The 25,864-nt window shown below is 51.3% G+C and overlaps 1 protein-coding gene across 3 annotated transcripts in view; it reads right to left on the reverse strand.

Moving 5' to 3' along the window:
* Positions 1 to 25,864, reverse strand: part of ADAMTS14 (ADAM metallopeptidase with thrombospondin type 1 motif 14) — a 37,298-nt gene that overhangs the window by 3,118 nt on the left and 8,316 nt on the right. Inside the window, exons 4-21 of one of the 3 annotated variants that reach the window (XM_062001472.1) lie at positions 25,018 to 25,214; positions 17,822 to 17,905; positions 16,213 to 16,360; positions 10,877 to 10,982; positions 10,551 to 10,694; positions 9,737 to 9,869; positions 9,507 to 9,620; positions 7,880 to 8,028; positions 7,475 to 7,650; positions 6,534 to 6,667; positions 6,124 to 6,247; positions 5,911 to 5,994; positions 5,591 to 5,754; positions 4,617 to 4,782; positions 2,819 to 2,951; positions 2,180 to 2,387; positions 1,099 to 1,225; positions 532 to 636 (exon numbers count right to left, since the gene is read on the reverse strand). In XM_062001472.1, the coding sequence (XP_061857456.1) occupies positions 532 to 636; positions 1,099 to 1,225; positions 2,180 to 2,387; positions 2,819 to 2,951; positions 4,617 to 4,782; positions 5,591 to 5,754; positions 5,911 to 5,994; positions 6,124 to 6,247; positions 6,534 to 6,667; positions 7,475 to 7,650; positions 7,880 to 8,028; positions 9,507 to 9,620; positions 9,737 to 9,869; positions 10,551 to 10,694; positions 10,877 to 10,982; positions 16,213 to 16,360; positions 17,822 to 17,905; positions 25,018 to 25,214 (2,496 nt within the window). Of the gene's footprint in view, positions 1 to 531; positions 637 to 1,098; positions 1,226 to 2,179; positions 2,388 to 2,818; positions 2,952 to 4,616; positions 4,783 to 5,590; positions 5,755 to 5,910; positions 6,248 to 6,533; positions 6,668 to 7,474; positions 7,651 to 7,879; positions 8,029 to 9,506; positions 9,621 to 9,736; positions 9,870 to 10,550; positions 10,695 to 10,876; positions 10,983 to 16,203; positions 16,361 to 17,821; positions 17,906 to 25,017; positions 25,215 to 25,864 lie in introns of all 3 variants that reach the window. The other 2 variants (XM_062001471.1, XM_062001470.1) reach the window with 2 other exon arrangements.

Below are 25,864 nucleotides of genomic sequence, written 5' to 3' on the forward strand. Positions count from 1 at the left end.
GAGCAGAGTGCTGACAAACTACCATTGCTCTCTGCCTCAGGGCAGCAATTTGGACAATGGAAAGGGGCGGGGGCATGGGGGAGGGAGATGGGAAATGAAGCCAAAGAGCTCGAGACTCCAGTGCACTTGAGGAAAAACAGAGAGCAAACAAAGAGTGGTCCAAATCAACATCTTAAATGATGCTCTAAGCAAGCCCTTGCTCACAGCGAGAGGCAAAAGCCAGAAGCCCTCTCCCTGCTTGGGTAAACACGGGAGGCTGAAAAAAGTTCAAGGTAAACAGGAAAGGGCATAAAATCCGGGAGGCAAAGGGAGAGCAACAGGGTGCCCAGCCAAAGGCAGAGGGAGCTGCGAGATCCCAGACTCCACGAGATGGCAACCAAGCAGCAGGTTTGGTGAGCTGAGGCATGCGTAGAGTGCAGCAGCAGAGGGAAAAACTTCCCCAAAGCCTTTGGGGAGCCACGGGAGCCCTTGAAGGGAGTGTGGGGGTGTTGTCCCGCGAAGCACTGCCCTTCCCCGGGCAGGGACACTTACTGGAGGAGATCTTGCTAACTGGGGTTTTGGCCCCATCCTGGGACACCCGCGGCCCTTTGGATGTGCCCTGGTCAGCGGTGTCAGCGGTGCTGCCCGAGAGCGTCCCTGCAGAGAGACCACCACCATGCCCAGAGGCACCCAAAGTACCTTCAGACGCTTGACTCTGCAGGTCCCCTGGGGCCCTCTTCATGCAAGGGGACTTTTTTAAGGGATTTCCTTAAAAATAAGGTCCCTTCAGCACCACCCAGTTGACCCAGCACCGAAACCATCCAACCCCTCTTCCCCCAAAATGACACCAAAATGAGTGTCCATCTCAATCACACCTCTGCTAATTGCACCCCCAAACTGCCAGAAAACCCCAAATCACCTACAGCAAAGATCAGGGCCAAGAAGAGAAAAGTGCAGTATTTGGGCTGGCATTCAACCCTTTCTCTGCCAGCAACACCAGACATTCAACCCGACCTTCTTTGTTGCCACTCCCCTGAAGCTGAGGTGGGCTGGAGGCACACATGAAGGTAGGTCCCCACCAGCCAGTGTCCCCCCACAAGTGCCATCCCCTCCTCTCACCTGGGCAGAGGGCCACATGGCAGCCCTGGACGGCCTCCGGCTTGTCCCCGTGGCAGCGCGCGCCGCTCTCGCTGCCCTTGCACACCACCTGCCGCTGCTGGATGCCCTCCCCGCAGCTCGTCGAGCACTGCATCCCACAGCCCGCCGTCAGGGAGAGCTGGGGGCACCCAGTATGCCCCAACAGCCACCACAGATTTTGCAGATGACAACTCCATGGCTGGATATTGCTCTCTCAAAGGGCCTCCCCTCCCCAGCTCCAGCAACTCCCACCCTGCTCTCCACTGAAGTGCCCGGGGCTGCTCTCCCCTGTCTCATTCTGCTTAGCCACAAACCTCAGTGAGAACATCACTGGCTCTTGCACCCTTATCACAGAATCCCAGAATGGTCGGGGTTGGATGAGACCTCTAGAGATCATCCAGCCCAACCCCCTGCTAAAGCAGGTTCACCTCGATCAGGTCACATGGGAACGTGTTCAGGGTGGGTTTGAAAACCTCCTGAGAAGGAGACTCCACGCCCTCCCTGGGCAGCCTGTGCCAGGGCTCCCTCACATGAACAGGAAAGAAGTTTCTCCTCACATTCAAGTGGAACTTCCTGTGTTCCAGCTTGTGCCAGTTACTCCTTGTCCTCTCACGGGGCACTACAGAAAAAAGACTGGCCTCATCCTCTCCACACCTGCCTTTTAGGTATTTATGAGTGTTGATGAGGTCACCCCTCAGTCTCCTCAGGCTGAAGAGCCCCAGGTTCTGCAGCCTTTCCTCATAAGGAAGATGCTCCAGTCCTCTGATCATCTTGGTGGCCCTGCGCTGGACTCTCTCCAGCAGGTCCCTGTCTCTCTTGAGCTGAGGAGCCCAGAACTGGACACAGGACTCCAGATGAGGCCTCACCAGGGCAGAGTAGAGGGGAAGCAGAACCTTCCTTGACCTGCTGGCCACACTCTTCTTCATGCACCCCAGAATGCCATTGGCCCTCTTGGCCAATGGTATCTCCCTCCCTGTGAGACCAGCCTGCTCCCAGAGCACCTGCCCTTCCCACCCCACTCCCACCCTGCTCCACAGCTCCCTCCCCACTGCCACCCACTCACCTCCGACCAGGCGCCCGTCCTCCACTGCGCGGGGCAGGGCACGCGGCTGCAGGGCCGGCGGCTCTCGGGCCGCTGCCCGGGGCAGTACTTGGTGTGCAGAGTGCGGTTGGTGCCGTCCCGCAGGCGCTGTACACACGTCACCACCCGCGCCTGCACCCCCAGCTTCCCGCAGGACCGGCTGCAGACGCCCCACTCCTCAGCCACCCACCTGCCAGGGAGGGGGAAACGGACATGGCAGAGGCATCAGAGGTGATGCTCACGCTGGGAAGTGGCCACAGGCAGCCCCAGGGACCCACACACCCTGGGCTGGCTGGGGAGCACTCATCAGGCTGGGAGCACTCACTCACCCTGGGAGCACTCATCAGGCTGGGAGCACTCATCAGGCTGGGAGCCCTCACACACGCTGGGAGCACTCATCAGGCTGGGAGCACTCATCAGGCTGGGAACCCTCACTCACCCTGGGAGCACTCATCAGGCTGGGAGTACTCATTCACCCTGGGAACACTCACCAGGCTGGAAGCACTCACTCACCCTGGGAACACTCATCAGGCTGGGAGCACTCACTCACCCTGGGAGCACTCACTCACCCTGGGAGCACTCACTGGGCTGGGAGCACTCACCCAGGCTGGGAGCACTCACCCAGGCTGGGAGCACTCGTGGAGGTTGCAGCGGCGCCGGATCGGCTTCGGCTTCTTGCCGTTGTCGCAGAAGTTCCTGTGCACCATGCGGTTGTCGCTCTTCCGCCGGCAGCCGTACTTGGTGTACTGGATGCCTGGTGGGCACAGCATAGGAGATCAGGCCATGGGTGTGGGGGGTCCCACAGCTCCCCTCTGGCTTCTCTCCTGCATCCACATGCTGTCAGATGCCACCACTCAGGCGAGACGCAAGCAGGTGACTCACAAGTAGTGCCTCAGCCAGGCTTGCAGAGGGTGATCGTGTGGGTGCTGGACCCCCAGCCTCTGGGAGTCACCCAGGCTGCCGTGGGGTGCACACACAGACAGGGGAGAAGCAGATTCAGCCTTCCCCCTCCTACCCCTTCCTCAAAAACTCAGGTAATGACAACAGAGTTTCTTGGTGGAGATGTAGCCACAAGCACTTCACAAGATAAAAGTCTGGCTTTATTTCTCCAGAGGAGGGGGGAAAAAAAGGAGAGCACTGCAAGCCCAGCCAAAGCGCTGCTCTATTTGCCAAACAGGCTGCGTTTGCTTGGGAGCTGACCTGTCAGCCTGCCAGGAGCCTTGCTCCAGCCAGAGCTCACTTTCCAGCTCTGCAAATCCCAAAATCTTCCATCCACAAGCTGGATGGCACAAGTACAAGATTTTCCCATCATTCGAGCATCAGGCAGGTTGGAAGTGACCTCTGGAGGTCTCTAGTCTCCCTGCTCAAAGCAGGGTCAGCTTCAAAGTCAGATACTGCTACCTGTATGGAGGCAAGGCTTTCAACAGTAAACCTCCAACACCAGCATGCAGGGATGTAGGCTTCCTCCCAGAGGCAAAACTCCAGCAATGACTGCCAGGAGCTCATCTGTGCTACCTGCCCTCCATCAAGAGCACCTACTAGTGTGTCCACACCTATTTCCACACAGGTTTTAAGAGCAGTCATCTGTAAGATCACTTCTCCTTGGCTCAAATTCAGATAAGAACAGCCAAGGAATTAAAAAATCGTAGCAGGTACATGGATAGACAGACAAATGTACACACACATGATCACATAAGCCTGTTTTCCTAAGAAATCTGGCTAAAATGCTCACCTAAACTGCTCTGCAATAGTGGGTTTTAACACTCGTATTCCCATGTGGTAGATCCCCCAAATTACAGAGGTGCAAAGAACATGGGTATGGGTATGGATATGGGTATGGGTATTGAGAAGAAAGCCAGGACTCCAAGCAGGACCCTAAAGCCTTGCTATGTATGATTCTGGGGAAGAACATTTTGAAAGAGCATCTGCATGTTTCCAAGCCTGAGATTTCCCAAAGGGCTCCACATGTTGCTCATCAGGAAAGGCTGCAAGACCTGGGGCTGTTTAGCTTAGAAAAGAGGAGACTGAATGGGGGCCTCATTAACATTAGTACCTAAAAGGTGGATGTCAGGAGGATGGGGTGACACTTTTTTCCATTGTCTCCAGTGACAGGACAAGAGCTAATGCACATAAGCTGGAACACAAAAAGTTTCACTAAAAAATAATGGAAAACTTTACTGTAAGAAGGGTGAGGAAGTGCTGGCACAGGCTGCCCAGGGAGGGGGTTGTGTCTCCTTCTTTAGAGGTTTTCAAAACCCCCTGTTCCTGTGTGGCCTGATCAAGGGGAATCTGATTTAGCAGGGGTTGGACTGGATGATCTCTAGAGGTCTTTTTTAACCCCCATCATTCTGTGATTCTATGAACACAGCCAAGCATCCTCCCAAGCAGGCGCTGCAGGCTGCTACAAAAGGAAAGCTACCTCCTCCACAGGCCTTGGAGCACTGAGACCAGCTCTTGAGGGCCCACTCGTAGGAATCCATCTCCTCAAGCAGGACGTTGTTGTTTCCAATCAGGGGCAGCAGGTCTTCGTGGATGATGTACCGGTATATCAGGCTGCTCCTCACCTCCTCCTCCTGAGGGATGACCTGCAGGCAGAGAGAGCAAGGAGAGGCAGGAGTGATGCCATGGGAGAGGGAAGGGAAGGGAAGGGAAGGGAAGGGAAGGGAAGGGAAGGGAAGGGAAGGGAAGGGAAGGGAAGGGAAGGGAAGGGAAGGGAAGGGAAGGGAAGGGAAGGGAAGGGAAGGGAAGGGAAGGGAAGGGAAGGGAAGGGAAGGGAAGGGAAGGGAAGGGAAGGGCCTTGAAAAAAAGACATAAACAATGACATCATGGTATGGCACACACAGGAGTAGGAGAAACAAACCCCATTGCTATTTCCAACATGATTAGGTGGGCTCTGAAAACAATGTTTACCCTTTAGGAATGTAGTTCCCCAGTTATGGAGAAAAACACTGCCCAAACATGCCAACTCCAGCTTGGGTTGTGTGCCCTTGGGCTCTCCACTGACTTGCAGGACCACAGTCCATGTCCAAAGCCAGTGCTGGCCACAGGAATGGATGGGAGAGCAGACCTACCCTTCCCTGGATGCCCAGGGAACCCCAAATTCTGATGTAACTGAGAGCTGGAGTCATAAGCAATTGCTGCACAGAGCAAAATACAGTTGCACTCAAAGACAAAGCACTGGAGCAATGCATTATTTTGCTGTTCTTGTGCACAGCTCATTGCCCCTTGCTTTTGCCTAGATCACTGCCCTAGTCTTAATGACACGCCCTGTATTCTTTCCCTACCTTCCATCACCTCCTACATCCCACATCCCATCTCAGATCACCATCCATCTCCGTACTGCTAGTTGATGGCCGTCCCTACGTCCCTCAAGGATGTGTCAGCTCAACTTACCAAAACACTGATGGCCTCGTGCAGAGGACCACTGGTTTTCAAGCTCTCCTTGCCATGTTCCACAGTGTATTCCCACTCCAAGCCCATCTCAATGAACACTTGGCTTTTAGCTTCTGTGCCCTTGGTGTTAAGGATGAAGTTACCCGTGGCTTGATTCTTAACAGCTGGAGGAGAAAGGAGGTATTTCAATGTAATTTCTTCTGGTCACAAACTTTGAAGGACTGGAATAACCCAAAGAAGATCCTTTGGATGGGAATGGTCAGCACAGGGCTGAGAAAGAGGTGGTGTGTGAGGGGACAGGTGAAGTGGGGCACACTCACCGATGCTGTGGGATGCAGGCTCCACCTCTTCTATCTGAAGGTGCCTTGCCCCAGCCGGGATGTCAAACATCTTCAAAACACCCGCTACAAGGGAGGGAGGAAGAATGGAGGGAAGAGAAATAGCAGGTTTGCTCCAACCAGATGCGCACCTGCATGCATCCACATGTGAATGCAGATGACAAATGTGCTCCCATGCACACCCAGCCCACTCACCTGGCTGCCTGGGGGTCTTGGCCAGCGTGCCCTTCACTGTCCGGCAGTGTGAGTTGTCCCCTCCGCAAACCCCACACTTGTCATCCTGCTTCAGGGACCCAACCTCCTTGTCACAGCCCACGTGCTGTTCCCCACAGGGAAGAGAGGATGAGCCAGGGATTACAGTCCTGCAGCTCAGGGGTTACATCCCTGCAGTCCCAGCCCATCACTCCCTGCAGTTTAGGAGTTACATCCTTGCAACTCAGAGGTTACATCCCTGCAGCCCACTCTGTTGCTCCACCATCCCTGCAGCCCTTTGCTGCACATGGGGCCAGTCCCCGGGCTAAAACATGTGTCCCAAAAGGGTGGTGGGGATGCAGGAGCTCTCTCCTGGACAGGCACGGGACAGGGACAGTCACACAGCTCCTCACCACACACTCGCCCCGGACGCAGATGCTGTAGGGGTCTCGGTAGCTGCACCGGGTGCCGTCGTGAACAACCTGATTCATGAACACCACGTCCCCCGTTCCCTCAGAGCGGCAGATCAGCTCACACTTCTGAGCATCTGTGGCCACAGGAAAAATAAAGGGGGAAAAAAAATAAAAGGGTTTGTGGAAGCACATGAGGGTGACTGAAGACAGAAACCGATCTTGGCTTGTAGCTCTGAGCACAGCCAGATTTATAAAGCCCAGGCCACCCATATGCCTTATTTTGATGTGTCTGTTTGCTGCTCAAGAGCCTGCACTTCTGCCTGGCTCGCTTGGGAAATTAAGGGAAGGCAACTGGATGGCACACGTTACATGACACTGCAATGCACGGCACTTGGCTACACGGTACATGGGATAACAAGCCAGACAGGCAGATCTGGCTCCCAGCCCAGCCTGGAGCGGCAAGCTCCCCACTGCAGCTCCAGGAGCAAGCAGATAGCACCATCACCCCACCATCTCCAAAGAACACAAGTCCTCTGCGTGCCAAAGCACACAGAAAGCACAGATAAAACTTTTCAAGTAGCACAAACGGATTTATCTCTGGCTACCATTACTGGCTCTCCTCTTACTCTAGAGCCTGGAGGAGCAGGGAGAGGTTTCAACACAAGCTGATCTTCTCAGCCCAGCTCTGCTGTGCTTTGAGACAGCAGGAACCAGAGCAACGTCTGGGTTTCTCTACATGACACCTGAGGGCAAGCACAAGAGATTGATTTCAAAGATGCTGGCCTACTGCACTCTAGTTTCCAGCTTGGGAGCCTTCTACAACCCAACATCTGTGCAGCTGGCACAGCCTCCATCCCACAGCGATGGCCACCAGCGCAGCCTCCTCTGGGAGAGAAGGCAGTTTGGCTACTGCTGTGTTGGTGGGACCCGCCCCCGCTCACCATCGTGGTGCTCGTAGGGAAGCCAGGCGTGCTTGCTGTTCTGGTGGGTGTAGTAAGAGTTGCGCTTGGAGCACTGCTGGGCACGGAAATCCTGGTAGGGCCCCGGGCACTCCTCGGCGTTGCACACTTGGTACTCGTAGGTGGCTCCTGGGCAGTGGCGCCCGCCGTACGCTGGGCTGCAAAAACAAAGCAGGTGCTTAAAGCCACCTTTATTTTAACCCTGGTTGAAATGTAGTGGGGTTAAAGAGTGGCAGTGAGGGGAGTGCTGTTCAAACACAATGCAGCTCAGCACCCAAACGCAGGGCACAGCTGGTGTGGGCACAGAGGCCCTCCTCCCGAGCGCACCAGAGCCTCCACTGCCAGTTTTGCCCCAGCTGTAAGGAGGGAGGGGGAGGCCAGACGTACGGAGGGTTGTCGCAGCTGCGGCTGCGCGAGCGCACACCCCCCCCACAGGTCCTGGAGCACGAGCCAAACTTGGACCAGGAGCTCCAGCTGCCATCCTGGCTGTAAGGCTGCTCTGACGTCTTCCAGATGCAGTGACCCTTGAAGCACCACTAGAAGGGAGGAGAAAATGGGGTGAGTTCTATGCCTGCCTCTTCCAAAGGGCCTGGCACAGGAAACAGAGCCCTCCTGCACTCATAGCACTACAAAAACAGCTTGCAGTTTGCAAAGCAGGGGAGGAAGGTGCTCTTCATCACATCTTCTGGCATATCTCTCCCAGAGGAAGCAGGACCAGGAGTGGTCCTTGGGCATGTGACAGCACAGCTGCCCTCCAGGCTGGTTTGGGGATGACCAAGCTCCATCGCTATATGCCCAGCTCAGACACACAAGCGGCCTGCAGGTTTGCTTCAGTAGCCCAGCACAGCTCCTTGGCCAGAACTTGCAGCAGAGGGGCAGGGATAGGCAGGGAGGCTGCTTGAGCCTACAGAGCCTACAGCCTGCAAACCACAGTGGTGGTTCTCATCATCTGGGAAGCTGGCAGCTGGGGTTTATTGTATTTTTCCTCAGAGTTTAGTTCTTCACAAGTGTTTTGGTTATTTAAATCATAGCTGGGAAAATGGGCAACAGAGGAGGTGGGATTTGCTCCCATCACAATGCCCAAGCTGCGTGGCTGCACAGAGAACTCAGGATGCAGAAGCACAAACCCATGCAAAAGGCTGCTGAAGGCACAAGCCTGATGTATGCAAAGACCCCTCTGCAAAGCAAATCCCTTTGATTTTCTTTCCATAACACTGTCTTTGTGAGTTCCTGGGCCAGTTCTCTCTGCAGTCAAGCCTCCTCTCTCTGTCCAAGGAGATCCTCAGGCAGACACCTGGGTCTGGGACTGGGCCTGTCTCCCCATTGACACAGGGAGATGAACCCAACCTTTTACATGGAGCACAGCAACAAGTTGCATTTTGGTAAACAAAATCCAGAACTCCATACAGTGTCACCCTAAGGATGCCCAGATCTGGTGAAAGTCAATGGTGCCTTCAGTGGCTAGAGGCACAGGGAAGGTCTCTGAGGGGACCAAATTGCTGACCAGCCCACACACCTCCCACTCCAGATGTTGCAGTCCCCTGGAGCCACATGCCAGCATGATGTGTAACACGGCTGCATATGTTTCAGAAAGCTTAATTTTTGGAAGCTTTTGGCAAACCAAGCCAAACTCAAGCACTTGAGAAGGCTGCATTTTCAGAGAGATCAGAAGTTGTTGGATATTTTATGCCCAGTGGTTCTTCAGCAAAGAACCACCCAAAACCTGCACAGGCCACTGTATCCTTGCACTTATCCTGTACTAATGTGCACACCAAGACAAAAGCCTGACGACAGCATGAGGGTGGATGTGCAAGGTTGTCATCACTCTTCTGCCAGGTGACAAAACTGAGTCCCGCTTCTCCGCAGAAGCAGGCAAATCAGAAGGAAAACAAAGTGCTCATCCGACCACAAACTGAGGCAAATAAGGAGTAACTCTAGCTAAAACTCAGGCACCCACCAACTACCAGCATCCCCATCCCCTCTGAAGGAGGGGGCAGGCAGGACCAGCCCCTACCTTGCCTGGAGAGCACTCGGTCCCATCCAAGGGTGGTCCCTTCTTGGTCTTGCAGAAGTAGGGGTTGTCTGGGTGGCTGCACCACAGCTGCTTACAGGGGTCGAAGGTGCGGAACTGGGGAGCAGAGAGGAGCTGGGCTGGCTGGCAGCCCCACAGCGAGCCCCAGCAGGGCCTGGCTGGGGGTCCTGGGGCAGGTGGGGGGTGGCTGTGGCCATGTAGCCCCTACTCACCGCCGTGCATGTTTTGTAGCCCACACCGAAGTCAAAGCGGCACTGCTCATCCATGGAGTAGTTGATGCCTGGCAGCTCAGGTAACGTGGGCCACTGGTGCTCAAAGGGGTCATCCAGGAGGCAGTCGTAGGAGCTGCAGAGAGGCAGGGCAGAGGCAAAGCAGAGTCAGGCATGGCGCATTTCCCTCCTCCACCCCTTCCCTCACCTCCAGCCCTCTCTCCAAACTCAGGTATTGATAAATCTTGATTTTCTTGGTGCTGATGCTAACTACCCACCACTGGAAAAGGTGTTTCCAGCAAAGATCAGTTGTGTAGAGTCCCCCAAAGACAAGCATCCCTCTGCTGCCTGCAGCTCCCTGGGGCACAGAGCACTTTGGGTATCGCTACTACCACTTGCTTTCCCGCTGCTCTCCTTGGCTCTAACACACAGAAAGCTCCAGGCCTGTTTGTACACCTTTTTATTAAGAAGCACAAAACATTTCGTAGCCCAGGCTGCCAAAACCTTTGAGATTTGGACCTGAGTTTCACCAGCACCAAGCTTCTCCAAACTATTGTTTTGTTGACATCTCCAGCTTTTATCAGGCTCCTATTTGCCTCCAGCCTCTACATCCCAGAATCAATTCGTGTGAGGAACCAAAGCTCTCAGTAGAGAAAGAGGAAAAATAACCTCCCAAGGACCTGTTTTTGCTACTGTGGCCAAAAGCCCAACAGAGACCTGCCCACTGCTTGCTTCACACAGGAGTTGTTGGGTACCAATTGCAGGCAGTCACATCACCTGAAGGGAGAACGTATCCTCCTGGTTAAAATGGACTCACTGAATGTAGCGGTTGAGCTCCTGCTTGCTGCAGCGGGACCAGTGGTAGCGGTGGAAGGCGGCCTGCACCAGTGGAGCCATGATGCTGCCCATGGTGGTCTCGTCAGCGCAGCGGTTGCCCTGCCCGTCGTGTTCCATGCCCAACCTGGTGAGGGAAGCTGGTGTCAAGTGAAGGTCCCTAGGGATTTCCACCAGGCTGCTGTGTGCTGTGGTGAGCTGCACGCCTGCGCCAGCAGAAAACCCCTTTGGTAGAGGAAGGGGCACCAGCAGCACCAGCACCAGGCTTGTCCCCCTGCCCAACCAGCCAGCTCTGCCCCTGGCACTTACACGTGCCCAGTCTCGTGGGCCACAACGAACGCCGAGGAGAAGCCATCCTCGTGGTTGAGGGTGCAGCTGCGGAGCGGGTGGCACATCCCCGTCACCGGCGCATAGCCTGGGGCAAAGGAGGAGGGAAGGAGAGGGGAAGAGAGGAGAGAGAAAAACTTTGAGAGAGGGAGAGGGGATAAAAATGAAAAATGAAACAAAAATCCCACAAAAACCTGCATCCTGGCTTCACTGCATCAGGACAACACAAGGAGGAAGGTGCTGTAGAGGAGGAGCTGCCCAGGTCGCTTGGCAGGCAGCCCAAGGGCTTGCTCACCAGTACAGCCATCCCAGCTCCTGGGCCAAGAGCAGGCTGAGCTGATGCTGAGGCTCTCCATTATCTCTCTGCCCTCGTGCCACCCCACGTGGGCTGGCAAGAGGGCAGGAAAGTAACCCCCAGGTGCTGCACCGGTGTTGGTGACCATCACCTCCCAGCCCCTGCATTCTTCTTCATTAAAAACAAAAAAAAAAAAAGAAGAAGAAAGGGAGAGAGAGAAGGAAAAGCATGGAGTGTCCCCAGAGCCCCAGGCACAGTGACAGTCTGGCTGACTGCAGGTGCCAGGGGATGCTGCTCAGCACCCACACGCACACCCCAGGCCCCAGGCACAGGCACTCCCCTGCCAGGCTGAGCCAGGAGGACCGTGCACCCATCCCAGCCCCCAGCCCTCCATCAAGTGCAGTGCAGTGGGGCAGCTGTGGGCAGGGAGACCTTCCCCCACCCGTTCAGCAACTCATCAGCTCCATTTTGGCTTATTTTCCTTTTTTTTTCTCACATTATTTCTGCCCAATTCAATTAATTCCTTGGCACCTTATAGAATTTACTTTCTATATTTTCCAGGTTTGTTTCTTCTTAAAGACTGACCCTTCTTGGCATCAAGGGGAAGGAAGTTAGCTAAGGAAGGACTTAGCTAAGGAGGCGTAAGTAGGGCAGGACCATGCTGGATAACCGCTCTGGGGAACAAGGATACTTGAAGATGAAAGCTCAGTGAGCCAAGAGGGAGGCTGAGCTGCAGCAGGAGAGGGGTGCTGATGAGCTGAGGGCAGATGCACACCTCTACACCTGCCCTCCTGCATACACTCTGCCCAAAAAACACCAGGTCCACGGAGCCCATATGCCACCATCCTCATGGGCCACTTGCTCCATGCCAAGCCAGCAACCCATGACTAATTGTCATGGAAAAGGGTGGAGAGGAAAGAATGGGATTGCACTTAGCTCTGATCCCAAGCTGAATGAGCAGGTGGATCCCAGCACCAAGCAGCTGTGACCAAGGACAAGATATTACAGCAAAAAAAAAGAAAAGGTTTCCCCCAGCTCTGCCCTAAAGCCAACAGCAGCTGACTTTGTGGGTGCACTGAGAGGATCAGGCTCCTGATGGGACAAGCAATGGGTTGCTCCTAAACCACTGGACACCCAGAAGTTACCATCACACCCCAGGCATAAGGTAAAATAAGTGGGGTTGGGGCAAGTGTTTCCTCACAATATTTCGATTGATCAGCTGAGCAGAGATTTTTCCAGGGTGTCGCCCTGCACTGGACCTTGTAAAGGAAATTTCTCTCATCATAATAACCTCATTTCTCAAAACAAACCCAGGTATGAAGCTTTGAAGGGCTCACTCACATGGTATTTTGTGGGAAGCAATGGATTCATTTTTGCCTGTGCTCCAAGTGAAGGAGAAGTGAACCCAAGCTGGACAGCAAAAAGTCCAAAACTAAATAAATACCTGATTTCATGCAGAGTGAGTTCGCTTCTGCCTGCAAAACAACACATCAAGGATCTTCTTAAAGCAGCCTGCTTCAATAAATACACTTGGTGTTTTATTTACTGGGAGAAGAGTTTGGTTTTGCATCTTCCCCACATTTAAGAGAGCAAACAGGACTTAACTCCAATGAACACATAAAAACACCTTAAGAAAGAGAGTAGAGGAATGATGTGCTCAGTGGATGCTGCAGTCCAAAGGAAAGCAAAACCTAAGAGGCCAGACTAAGAGCTTGAGAGAGAGAATCAGATAATTGAGTTTAACCATATGAGTCAAATTTAAACAATGAGTCAAATCCTGGATAAATAATTCTAAAAGATTCTTTTTTTCTCCCATGAAGCTTTCCACAAAAGAGAAAAAAACAGTAAATATGTGGGAAGTTTTCTGTACAAGGAGAGAGCAAGCGTATTCTCTCTGGGATAAAAATGAGGCAAATTCCTACCCAAAGAAGCTCTGGGGGTCTGGATGGGAGATGGGACAAAAGGATATGAAAAGGTGGACACTCAGGAAGGTAGACAGTAGTCTCTTGTATTTAAGACCCCAGTGACAACTGGAAGCAGTATAAAGGGTTATCCACAGGAGAAAGATGGCAAGAAGACACCTGGAAAACACTTAATTGGTGAAAACTCAATTTGCCTGCAAACACCAGACACACACACATGAGATGCAGCACATCCTCACCATACTGGCAAGACAGCAGCCAGTTTCTTACTTCCTCCAAATGCACTTTATTCCTCTTTAGGGACATTTCCTAACTGTTTTCAGCCTCTCTGACCTTCTACATAAACCACCAGCCCACTCAAAGGCACACCATAGGTGATTACAGGGCATCAAATTAAATCTAAGCAAAACCAGTTTTTATCCCAGGCCAAAGAGCCTTCCATGCCTGCACACTGCAGAGGGGCTTGACACTCTTCTTGTTTAGACAGGGCTTCATCAGCAGCAATTCATAATTTACAACCCATTTGGTCATAGAATCATAAAACCTTTACAGTTGGAAAAGACCTTCAAGATCATCAAGGCCAACCACTCACTTCACACTGCCAAGCCCATCACTGAACCATGTCCCTCAGCACATCATCTCTGTGTCTTTTCAATATCTCCAGGGATGGAGACTCCATCACCTCCCTGGGCAGCCTGGGACAGTGTCTAGCAACTCAGGTAAAAAGTTCTTCTCAATGTTCAATCTAAACCTCCCCCGGTGCAACTTGAGCCCATTCCTCTTGTCTTATCATTCCTGAAGAGAAGAGACCAATCCCCACCTCACTACGACCTCCTTTCAGGTATCTGTATGGAGTGATCATGTCTCCCCTCAGCCTCCTCTTCTCCAGGCTAAACAGCCCCAGTTCCCTCAGGCGCTCCTCATCAGACCTGTTCTCTAGATCCTTCAGCAGCTTCGTCCTTCCCCTTCACGCCTCCCAGCTCCCCTCAATTCCCAAAGCAACACTTGCATCAGCTTTCCCCATTGCGTTGGCAGTGACTGTGTCCTCCCCATCGAGCAATGCTGCACACAGGGCAGCTGCCAGCACTGGGAAGTTTCTGTAAACCTCCCCAGGCGCCTTGCCATGGACCTGCACTATGAGACCACAACGCTTCACAAGGGCTTGCATCCAGCTTAACCAGTGTCACACCAGACCAGACGTTGTTCTGGTTTATTGGCCAAGGGGAGGTGACACAAGACAGGGAGGTACAAGCTGTATCTGGTAGGGCTGTGGTGAGGAGCATCGTTGGCTTGCCAGCATAGAAAGAGCCTGGGCTAAGAGGCCTGCATGGGTTAATGAGCCCTGTCTCCCATTTCAAATTGGACACAGAACTGTAAGGAGTGATGAGGCATCAATCTAAGCATGGGCTTGTCATTTAGGCTCCATTCCCAGGTCTCTGTGACTTAGAGGACCTCATCCTCAGAGGCTTCCTTTTTGTGGGTGTGTTGATTTAGGCTGTATATTTAAGTGGGCAGGACCACTTCCGCCTTCAGCTCAACTTCAGGGCACGTATGAGCAGGGCAGATGCTTCCCAACCAACACATACACGCTACAGCAGTGACTAAAGAAGCCAGCAGGTATTTGCCATCACCTCAGTAAGTTGCTTAGATACCATCAGGGAATACATGCCATGAGCAAGTATCGGAGGTCCCACAGTCTGGTCCTTCATTGCAAGTGACTCTGAGCTGGAAAGGGCTGATAGGGATGTAAAAGGATTTTGTTTTGAGGAAAAGAGGCAATAGTAAGCTAAGTGTTACTATTCCAGCAGCCCAACAGGAAGGCAGTTCCCAGTGGGTGAGAAGCACCTTGTGCCATGCAGTACAGCCAGGCAAGGACATGGCAGCCTGGGACCTCTACAGAAAGCAACCATCCAGTCCAGGGATGTATGAGAAGCAGGGAGCCAGATCCACAGGGAAAAGGGGAAGGTGCTGGAACAAGCAATCCTACAGCAGGGCTACTCCATCCATCTCATGGCTCCTTCCCACCAAGGGGAAGTCCAGTCAGTCTCCCCCTTCTACCAACATGACAAAAAAAGTCCCCTCACCAATGCCTTTGGACACAGTCGCTTTGCCAGGAAGGGTCTAGAAAAATGAAACAAAACCTGGTATGTTACCCACAGACAAGGAGCCCAAGGCAGGTCAATGGCAAGGCAGGTAGGGAGGCTGTTGCCACAACCCCATCTCTGCTCTTTGATGGCCAACAGCACATTCGGGAGGGCTTCCTGTTGGGTATCTCCTGCGGTTCATCCACTGCTGCAGAGATACCCTTTCCAGGAAGGTAATCAACGTGACTCCTTCTCCACCTTTCCTTTCTCTCAGGAAAGACTCGTGCTACGAATCAGTGTGACATCAGTACATTCATGGCATTAAATGGAGTTTCCTGATGGGAAATTCAATGTGGGAGGGAAGAGAGGCTCAGGAGAACTGGGAGAAGTCATCTCTCATGATGATAACAAAGCATCTGCTTTTCTAACAGAGCCATAAAACACCAGAAGCTTTTCCTGCAATTTTTAAAACTTTTTGGCCTAGGTCTCTAATTTCTCACTCCACATCAGCACAGCCTCTGTACCAAGCAGCTGAGAGGACTATCGTCATCACCCTTGCAGGCTGCAGTACAGCCTCTTCCTTGGCCCAGGACTTACTCAGTGCTCCCATGACCAAGTCTTAAGAGGACCAAGAAACCAACCCTTGTAAAGCCAGGTTTTCAAGGTTCTCTGGAGGACAGAAAGGATTGAATAGTCCCATGAAGCTCCCTGTGATATTCAATCTTCTTTATGTTACTTTTAAACTTTTTAAGGCACTTTGGGGCAAGGGGAAGATTGGTGCATGAAACCAAAGTAATGGCAGAATTAACCAAGATGATTTTTGTAATCCATTCATGTTGATGCTCTGGATTAATTCTGTCTTTCTTCTACATTAAAAAATATACCAATTTTTATACCATTTCTAGACATTGCTGGCCAAGAAACAGACTGTGTTTGCAAGAAATCCACTCCCCTCGCTGGCTCTTCCCCCAGCAAACTGCACATACCTGATTGAGATAAATACAGTACCTTGCATACCTGCAGGGCCAAAATCTTGCCTGGTGAGGAACACAGCGTGGTCGTGGTACTCGGCGTGCTCCGGGTCAGAGCGCTGCTGCGAGTGGGCCCAGCGGCACACCTGCTCCAAGCTCCGAGATGGGTTTCCCCGCTCTATCAGGCTGACTGACTGGGTAAAGGATTCCAAGGAAAAAACAAAAGAGAACAAATGAAAAGATGGGTAAGTTAGTGGGGGAGAAGGAGCCCGCCAAGAGTTTTGGGGTTGGAAAGATTCTTAAGCAGTGCTTCTCCACCATTAAAAGCAATACCACCCCACTCTGCGTCTGCAAAGCATCTCATGCCTTTTGTATTCAAAAGCAAACAAGAAAGCATTCCCACAAATGGATGTGGACTGGTACAGGAGAGTACATGACCCTCATCAGTCACATAAGTATTTGGGCTGGCAGTAGATAAAATAGGAGAGTGTCTGGGAAGTAAAGAAGATTTGGGTTCCCAGCTCCTTGTGGAGACATTATGAGATGCTGATGCACAGCAACGAGCAGAGCGATGTTCCCCTGTAAAATTTGATCCACACAGACCAGAAACCCAATAGGAAATAAGTGGAGGTGCCCAGGGCTGTTTTACAGCAATCATCCTGTCCTTCAGCTTTTTTGCTGCTGTTGTTGTTCAAGGTGAGCACTTTGCATAATTAGGCTCTATAAAATAAATTACACTCTATAAAATAGACAGTGCTCTATAAAAAAAAAATGATGCTCTCAGGTAGGTACCTGCTGAGCCACAGCAGTGAGAAGACAGGTAAGAAATACTGCCTTTCCCCTGGCCCTTAAGTGGAAGCCACAGAGGTTTTCTCCTACAAAGTGCAAGGTGGGAGACAAAAAGCTGCAGGAGGACTTGCTCAGGAAGCATCAGATCTAAACAGTGGTGAGCTGAGATCTTGCCTGGATTAAAAAACCTGTCCACCCCCAGGTCTCTAGAAGGCATTAAACACAACCTGAGAATCCACATGAAACCTTCCCACGCTTTTTCTGTCTGTGCCCAAGCCACCCAAGAGCTGTGGGATAGCCAGCAAAGCCTTCCAAGGCTGTCAAGTCAAGGCTGAGACTCAGGAGATCCTGGCCTCAGCTTCTGCAACCTGGGAAGCCACCTTTTCCCATCATCTACTGTCACCTTAGAGCTTCTGAGGACGGCTCTCATGGTTTTTTTCTGCATCCCAGAGCAAGGAACTGATCTCAGCTACCCAGCATCTCCCCAGGGACCTCTCTTTGCCCTGAGGCTGGATGACTATGGGGCTCTCCAGACCTTCAGGCTTCAGGAAGCAGCCAGATGATGGTTCAAATTCAACCCTGCTCAACACAGTTGTCACTTGGGCTTTGATGGCTGACCTGAGTGCCCACCATTTTTCCAGCTGGTGCTTATTTAAGTACCAAATATTATGGTGATGAGACACAGACATGCTGTCATTGCATGCTCCCTGGCCTTGAGAGACGCAGCAGCTGCCTGCTGTGTCTATATTGCATTTTAGCAGCCCTCCTTCCCTCACAGGGCAGGGTTGAAGCCAGGAAACTGACCAAAAAGCAGAGGCCAGCCTGAATGGCATGTCCTCCTCACCATGCCCCAGTGCTGTGTTTACCTGGCGGTATCCCACCATGATCATCCTGACCAGCACGATGTTGATGTGAACACCCAGGGACTCATCATGATAAATTTCATCCACCTGAAGAAAAGAAGGAAATAGAAGAGAGCAGAAGTTAAGACCAAACACCATCTGTCCTCCACACTCCCACACCCAGCATCCTATCCCTCTTTCCAAGACCACACAAGACCCAGTGCAAAGATCTCATCTTCCTCCCACTTCCAGGCTTTTTCTTAATTTTCCCCTGTGTAAAAAACATAAAGTCAAAAGCCAAGTTGGAAGAAGCTACATTTCCCCAGGATGGGTGGCTCAGATGGTCAATGATATCACTTATCCCATCAAGAGAACAGAGGGGGCTGCCTCCACTGCCAAGCACATCACAATGAGCCATTGCCCCCTTCAGAGTAGGCACTGCTCAGATGGAAGAAAATGTTTCAGGCTCCGGCATCCTCATGTTTGAAGGAAAGACATAGTGGCTTTGTGGGAAGAGGTGAGTGACTGGATCAAAGCAAAAGCATTGCTCAGTAAGACTGGTGAGTCAAATTTGACCTACTGCTTCAGAAACTCCAAGAGAAGACAACACCATGACAAGAACAAGGAGGGCTTGTGACTCAATCAGATAGCTATCAACTTCAGCTATTAAAAATGACTTTGCAGAGGAAATTATGAGCCATAACCTTTTCCTTCTGTGTTTCTAGGATGAATAAACACATTCCACTCCAAAGTTCTACCAAGAGAAGCAGACGCCCCGACGAGAAAGGTCCCTGCAAGCTGAGCACAGTGACAGCCGGCCACTGGGAGAGGCACCAAGACAAACCCAGGCAAGCACAGGAGATCCTGCACCAGCCTTCACCCTCCTGCAAAGCACATGTGAAAATACAGCCCAGCACAAAGGAAAGAAAAAAAAACCAGATTTTTGGAGAACAAGACTTCCTTACTCCCCAAAAGTCTCCAGACTGAACACTGACACAAATGGGGGTTTACTGCAGAAGTCAAAGTCAAATTAAAACCATTAACTAGAATTAATGTATCATTAAAATATATTTTTTCAGCTTTGTCCAACAGACAAATAATTTGCCTCAGCTCTATCACAGGTTCCAATAAATCAATCAATAAATTGCCAGCCTACCCTCATTAATCATCCCTTTTGATGCACAGGCTGTAAGCCCTGGGGGGTCATTTCTTCATCAGTATGGAAGGATAACACTGCATAACCCATCCTTTGCTCACCCAAGCTGATCATGGTTGGGAAGCTCCTTCACACTGCACCAGTACCTTTTAAAGGCATTTTATAGGAAAAATAAGAATATGATGGCTTTCTTCTGATGGTAACTTTTTTGGAGGAGGATGTGTGCAGATGGGAAAAAGGTTGTGCAGCCCCACAGCTGGGCTCTAGCTTGCACACATTACTCTTACCTACAGTCCCACTAAAGTATGAAGCATCCATCCCAGCAAGGAGCTGCAATACCCTAGAAGGATTCATGCTCAGCCCTTGGTTTTGCGATGTAGGAGGCTTTGGCATCCTGGAGAAAACATTAATGGATCAAGGAAGTCCCATATCAGGAGTTTGACCCTTTAGAAAAATATTCCAGCCTTAATGTGTGTGTAGAGGCAACAGAAAAGGGTTAGGAGTGGAGAGAGGAAGGAATGAAAAACATGTTGCATCCCTGAAAAAGCAGGCATTGACAAATAAGCTCAGCAACCCCCTTCCAGCACTGTGCATCACTTTTCAGCCTTGCTAGGGACAGCAACAGGACCACAAGCAGCTTAGAAACAGCTTATTAAGGGACTAAGATGGAAGAAGATGTATGATTCCAAGATGGGATTTAATCCCCTAAATCTTCCTTTTAAAGCAGTGCTAAATCCCACTCTCCTCCAGCCAGCAGGGACTAGGTACCCCTCCAGCCTCTGAACCAAAGAGTTAACCCTAAACCCCTGTTTTGTCTAGAGGAGGGCAGCATTTAGGCAGGGATCTGTACCTAACAGATACCAGATCAGCAGCGACCTTTACAGTTAATTCAGAAAACAGATGTGGAACCAGACTGCCCAAGGCTACAGGCTCCCCTTAATAGCCAGATATAATTGATTGAGAAGAAAAAACCAAACCAAAGGGCTCAGCACTTGCTGCTGTGGCAGCCCCGACCCCCTGGTTCCCAGTTTTGGGGTAGAGGGGAGCATCAGCAGGGCCAGTATCCCGAGCTGCCTGTGGAAGAAGTGGGGATGGAGCTGATGGGGTCGAGTACCACCTCCCCACTCCCTGTCAGTGCACCCTGGAGCTGCTTACAATCAGCAACGGGGATGGAAATTGGCCTGGAGAGCAGTTTGCAGGCCTGACAGAGCTCCTCCTGCCCTCTGCAGATGCCATTAAGCAAGTCCATGTCTTCAGAGAAAATCGCCCCAGAAAATACCTGCTCAGCAAAGGGCTACAGTAAAGAGATCCACCTCCCTGAAAACAGATGGGATAAAGATCTTTACCTCTCTCACACATGTGATTGGATGACCAGCCTCTTTAATACTGCCACCTGGGAAGAAATGCTCTGCTATTTCATTTTAAAGAGGATTTTTTTCACCTAAACCAGACCTGCCCTTAAGGCCAGCTGTGCATTGTGGGCAAATCAGCCCACAGGATCCCCTGCAGGCAACTCCAAAGCCCCCAGCCCTGCAACACCAAGGGGACGGTTTCAGTGCTTTACAAAGAGTGCAAGGAACACTGAAAGCCTGTGCAACCTCTCCAAAATGCTCAGTGAATTCACCAAGCGCATGGGACACCCCCTCCAGACCCTCACTGGTGCTGGGAGCAAGGCTGCCTCCCAAAATCCCTGCAAGCCTCTGGCCAGCCCCGCGTCTGCCGCCCCAGACACAAGATCTCGACAGCAAACCGCACTGGCAACGTCTAGACCTCGCCGTTCTTCAGGGAAGGAAAACAAAGAGAGAGACATGAGAAGAATTTGCCAAACCAGCAGAATAGCTGACATTTCAAAACCCCAGATTGCTTACTCAGAACAGCCAAGTCATCTTTAAACTCCTTTCTTTAATTCCCTCGCTCAGTTTTCGCCCCGGTGGATTCACCCCAAGCCTGTTTTCTGGGGCTGATGGGCCAGGTACAGAGGCAAAAGGCTTCCAGACCACATTATGTGGCTTGCTACTCACACCTGCATCCCCGCCAGGGAGATACACCTGCAGGGACTGATCCATGTTACCCACATGTTCAATACAGAGGAATGGAGGTAAGGGGAGGTTTGCTCTGCATTGTAAGACTCCAGATTTTATCACAGATCTCTAAGCAACAAGCTATGTTGTCCCAAAAAACACAGTAATAAACACGTGAGACTTTGTAGGGGGTGGGGAAAAGCACGTGCATGTGCGAGAGAGGCATCAGAGACTTTTTGTTGTTACCAGTTAGCAAGGAGGTTGGCTCATGAGCCACAAAACAATCCCACAACCATACACCACACCCCAGAAGGACTGAAGTTTGACCATTATTTTAGACTGGTCACCTTCCAGAAACAGCATCAAGCTCAGCAAATCAGTGTCTTAAGCAACTCACACTCCAGCTTGGCTTTTCAGGTAATCCCAGGGTAAAATTAAAACCAGAGGTTTGACATTTTCCCCCTAACCCTCTTCTCCGTGGGATCTCAGGAGTACTCTCTTTAGTACAGCCCTTGGGCACAAATACTTCAGCCAATGTGCCGGAGTGGAGCCATGCAAGTCCCAGCCTGGAGAGGGCTCTGACTCACCAGGTTTCCCTAGTAACCTGAAACAATGGGAAAACACCAAGTATCTTTGCATCCTTAACCAAATCATGGGCAATCATAGAATTGTAGAATGTTAGGGATTGGAAGAGATCTCTAGAGATCATCCAGTCCGACCCCCTGCTAAAGCAGAACCACCCAGATCAGGTCACACAGGAACACATCCAGGTGGGTTTTGAGCACCTCCAGAGAAGGAGCCTCCACACCCTCCCCGGGCAGCCTGTGCGAGGGCTCCCTCACCCTTCTTACAGTAAAGAAGTTTTTCCTTGTGTTTAAGTGGAACTTTTTATGTTCCAGCTTGTGCTCATTACCCCTTGTCCTGTCTCTGGACACTACAGAAAATAGTGTCAACTCATGCTCCTGACATCCACCCTTTAGGTACTTGTAAGTATTGATGAGGTTCCCCCCTCAGTCTTCTCTTTTCTAGGCTAAATAGCCTGAAGTCTCACAGCCTTTCCCCATCAGAAAGATGTTGCAGACAAAAACCCCAGCAAACTAGCTGACCCCAGGGCTAGGCTTAACAGGCACCATAGCCTGGCTTGTCTCCAAGCAGGGACAGTCCCAGCCTTGAGGGCATCAGGGGTGAGCAGTGGGCAGTTCAGAGGGGAAAACTAAGGAGCTGTATCACAAGAGGCTGAAAAACAAAGCAAAACATTCCTTCTTCCACTTACGGAGTGTTGGATCGCCTCCTGGTTCCCAGCCCTTCTCCTTTTTCTCCTACCCTTCAGCCCTCACACACTGCAGTCACTATGGTTGGGGGATGCTAATTTTACTTCTATAGCATCAAAACCTTTGCCATGGGCAGCAAGTAAGACAGAGGTATATCTTCCCCCAGCCACTACATGACCAAATAAACATTCATCTCCAGAGCCCACCATCAGGGAAGGAGCCAGGTCTTGCTAGGGGGGACATGGGGATGCTCGGCTCAGAGACATGCTCAGATGCCCCTTCTCCAGCATCCACAACAAGCAATGCCAAAGCATGCATTTCCCCACTCACTTCAGCCTGACCCAAAAATCCTCGTGTAGCCTCCGAGCCCAGAAGGGAAGGGCAGGCTGTGATTGCAGGCTGGGAGCTAGCAGGGACGGCAGCCTGCAGGGAAGCTCCGAGGTGCACAAAAGGCGCAGTCATCCTCACACCGGCTTCCCAGGACAGACACAGCACCGTTTGATGAAAAGCCTGGCAACCACACTGCTGGCAATTAAATAAGGTTGAGGAATTTTTCTGTGGTTTTTTTTTTAAAAAAAGAGGTCTCCTCCATGTCAAATCATTTATCACTGAGCTCCAGCAGACGCCAGGTTCCTCATAAAAGGGTGTGTGTCTCGGAGAGAGCCCCAGGACCCTACCTACAGCAGCAACACCTAAAGCCAAGCCTGTGCAGCACTGGGAAGGGGTACATGTGTCCCACCACTCCCTTGGCACTTAATGGGGACCCAAAAAGAAGGCCAGAAAAGTTTCTTATGAACTTCCTAGCTCAATCTCCTCCTTTCCTTGGATATATCTTGATATGAAAACTCCTGGAGGCTTTTCCAGCTGGCTCCTATGCAGCATCTCCCCAGCGTACTCCAGCCTGGCTCGTTAAGCCCTTTCCTGGTTAGAGGGCTGGCCAAGCCTCTCCTCCTTCCCCTTGCCTCCAACTAATGGGATTAGTGTTCAGCTGTGTGGTCCCAGCACGCTCCTTTCCCCCAGCCCCTAGCACCCTCCTCTCCCTCTGCCATCCAGGCCAGAAAGCATTTTTTTTTCCTGCTGAATTGGGTATTTTAAGGCAATCTGAGCCGGTAAGGAAACAAGGTGGCGCCAAGGGAAGAGGAGGCAGACAGAGGTCACAGCAAAGCTGGGAAGAATACGCACTAAAAATCAGAATGAAAGAAGGGGAAGGGAGTGGGAGAAGAATGTATAGAAGGAAATAATACTTGAGGGAAGTATTTGTTGCATGCATTATTCTGGGTTTTTTCCCCCCTTTTATTGATGCTGCTTTTTCCCCCCTTTATTTGATTCATTAAAGCCGCCAGTGCAGCCTTTATCTGAATAGACAGCGGTCCCCCCTTCTCACAGCACAGCATCCCGTGTATTCACTCCCTCAAAAGTCCTGCCCGCGGGGTATAAACCATGAAATGCGCCTGAAAAACGACCTTTTGATTAGAGCTGACAATCCCCAGGAGCTCAAAACCCCTTCGTCCCCCCACATCGGAAAGGAGAAATGACATCATCTCCGACCCCCGTAACGTGGGAAGAGCCCCGGGTCAGGACTGGGAACCCTGCAGCTTCCCCCTCGCAGGAGGATTTAATAAGCAAAAGGGAGAAACTTTCAGAGAGTAAGTTTAAGTGATGCTGAGCGCGTCCTACCACAGGCACTGGGCTTTGCTTTTTAAACCAACACCTTCTCTGTTTAGGACCGGCCTCATTACGCTTGGCCTCTAATCCTACAAATCCTTACCCCTCACGTCGATGATTTCCCCTTCGTTACTGGCACCATGGCTCTGAGCCTGCCTGCCAGTGCAGAAATAATGCCCAAACAAGCAACCAAAAAAGCAAAAGCATCTTTACAGCTCAGTTATTTCTGAGCTGGCTGTGCCTTCCCAACACTTCCCATCACGGTGGAAAAGAGCACTTCCAGAAAAATAAATAAATAAATAGAGGTGAGGACAAAACATGGAAAACAAAACAAAAACAGGAGCACGCACGAAGGAGAACTTTGAATGCTGCCCCTGTTTGCAGATATCTAGGTGCCAGAGAAGCAAAGCTCCCACAAGATGACTAGCTGGATAAATGCTGATCCTTCCACATCCCTCAGAACTCGAGGAACACGTACATTTTTATTTCAAAAGGAAGGAAAAGCTGTGTAGTGAATCAGCACAGGCTGCCCCACGCCACAGGGTAAGGAGAGCTACAGAAGTAGGGCTGCTGTAAAACCTGCTATAAACTCCTTTTGAAACACATCCTCGGGGTGCACAGGTTTTCCATAGAGCATGAAAAGACTTCTGAAAATCTATAAAAAGCCTTCCTCCCATCAACCAATACTATTCAAGATGAATAATAAACATCATTGTTACAAAATAAATAATAAATGTCACTATTTCAAACTAAATAATCAACAACCATTCTCTTTCCTAGCATTTGCAGAGATTTTGGCCATGAGAACGAAACCATCTTAACCAGGAGAAAACAGAAGATGCTCTTGGACTTGGGTGACGGCAAACAACACTGCCAGACCCAGAGGAACATAATGGAGATGAATGTAAAAGGGCTCTGCTTTCCATCACTCCAGTGGCCATGGCTATTAAATGCCAGAGCCGGCTGTGTGGAGGAACAGCCCTTCCTGCAAGCACTTTTCTCCTTCTGAAAAAACTGGTTTATTTCCAGGATAACAGATTTCCAGCACCAGAAAAGCAGTAAACCAAAGGCAGAGCAGGAGCCACAGCCCCCAAAGCCAAGCCTTACTATGTTCATGAGGGTGAGGACGTAGTTCTGGACGTGCTCCTTCCCGTGGAAGCGTACAACAGAGTCATCCACCGCCAGCAAGACCTCAATGTTGTAGTCGTCCTTCCTGGCATGGCGTCTCTTGCGCTCCGCGTCCCCCAGCCGCTCTGCCATCAGCTCCAGGGAGTTGGGGAGATCACCCACCTGCATGCCAGCCACTGAGCAGGGCACAGGGGGGCAGAAAACGAAACAGCCATTGAGGTGACCTGACACCATGGTGACAATCCAAAAAATATCAGTTCAGTGGGAAATAGAAATAGGGTATTTCACTCTGACCAGGTCGCTGAGACAGTTTGCTCTACAGCGAGGAAATGGCTCTGAATTAGGACACCAGCACTACAAGACACGTCTATGCAATGATGGTCCTACACTGTCTGTTGGATGGCGGCAGGACACCCAGGGAGGTGATGGATAGCTGGGGAGGAGGCGTGTGAAACTGAGGGCTGCTCCTTGAGAGCAGACAGCTGCACCCAGGGCATCCTCCATCCTTCCTCGCGTGTGCCCTCCTGGCCAAGAAGGTCAGGGGCATCCTGGGGTGTGTTAAGAACACTGTGTCCAGCAGGTCGACGGAAGTCCTCCTCCCCCTCTACTCTGCCGTGGTGAGGCCTCATTTGGAGTCCTGTGTCCAGTTCTGGGCTCCGCAGGTCAAGAGAGACAGGGAACTGTTGGAGAGAGTCCTGCAGAGGGCTACCAAGATGTCTGGAACATCTCTCCTATAACAAAAGACTGTGGGACCCAGGTCTGTTTAGCCTAGAAAAGAGAAGACTGAGGGGGGACCTCATCAACACTTATAAATACCTAAAGGGTG

Source organism: Colius striatus, chromosome 8 (assembly GCF_028858725.1).
Source record: "Colius striatus isolate bColStr4 chromosome 8, bColStr4.1.hap1, whole genome shotgun sequence".
NCBI lineage: Eukaryota > Metazoa > Chordata > Aves > Coliiformes > Coliidae > Colius > Colius striatus.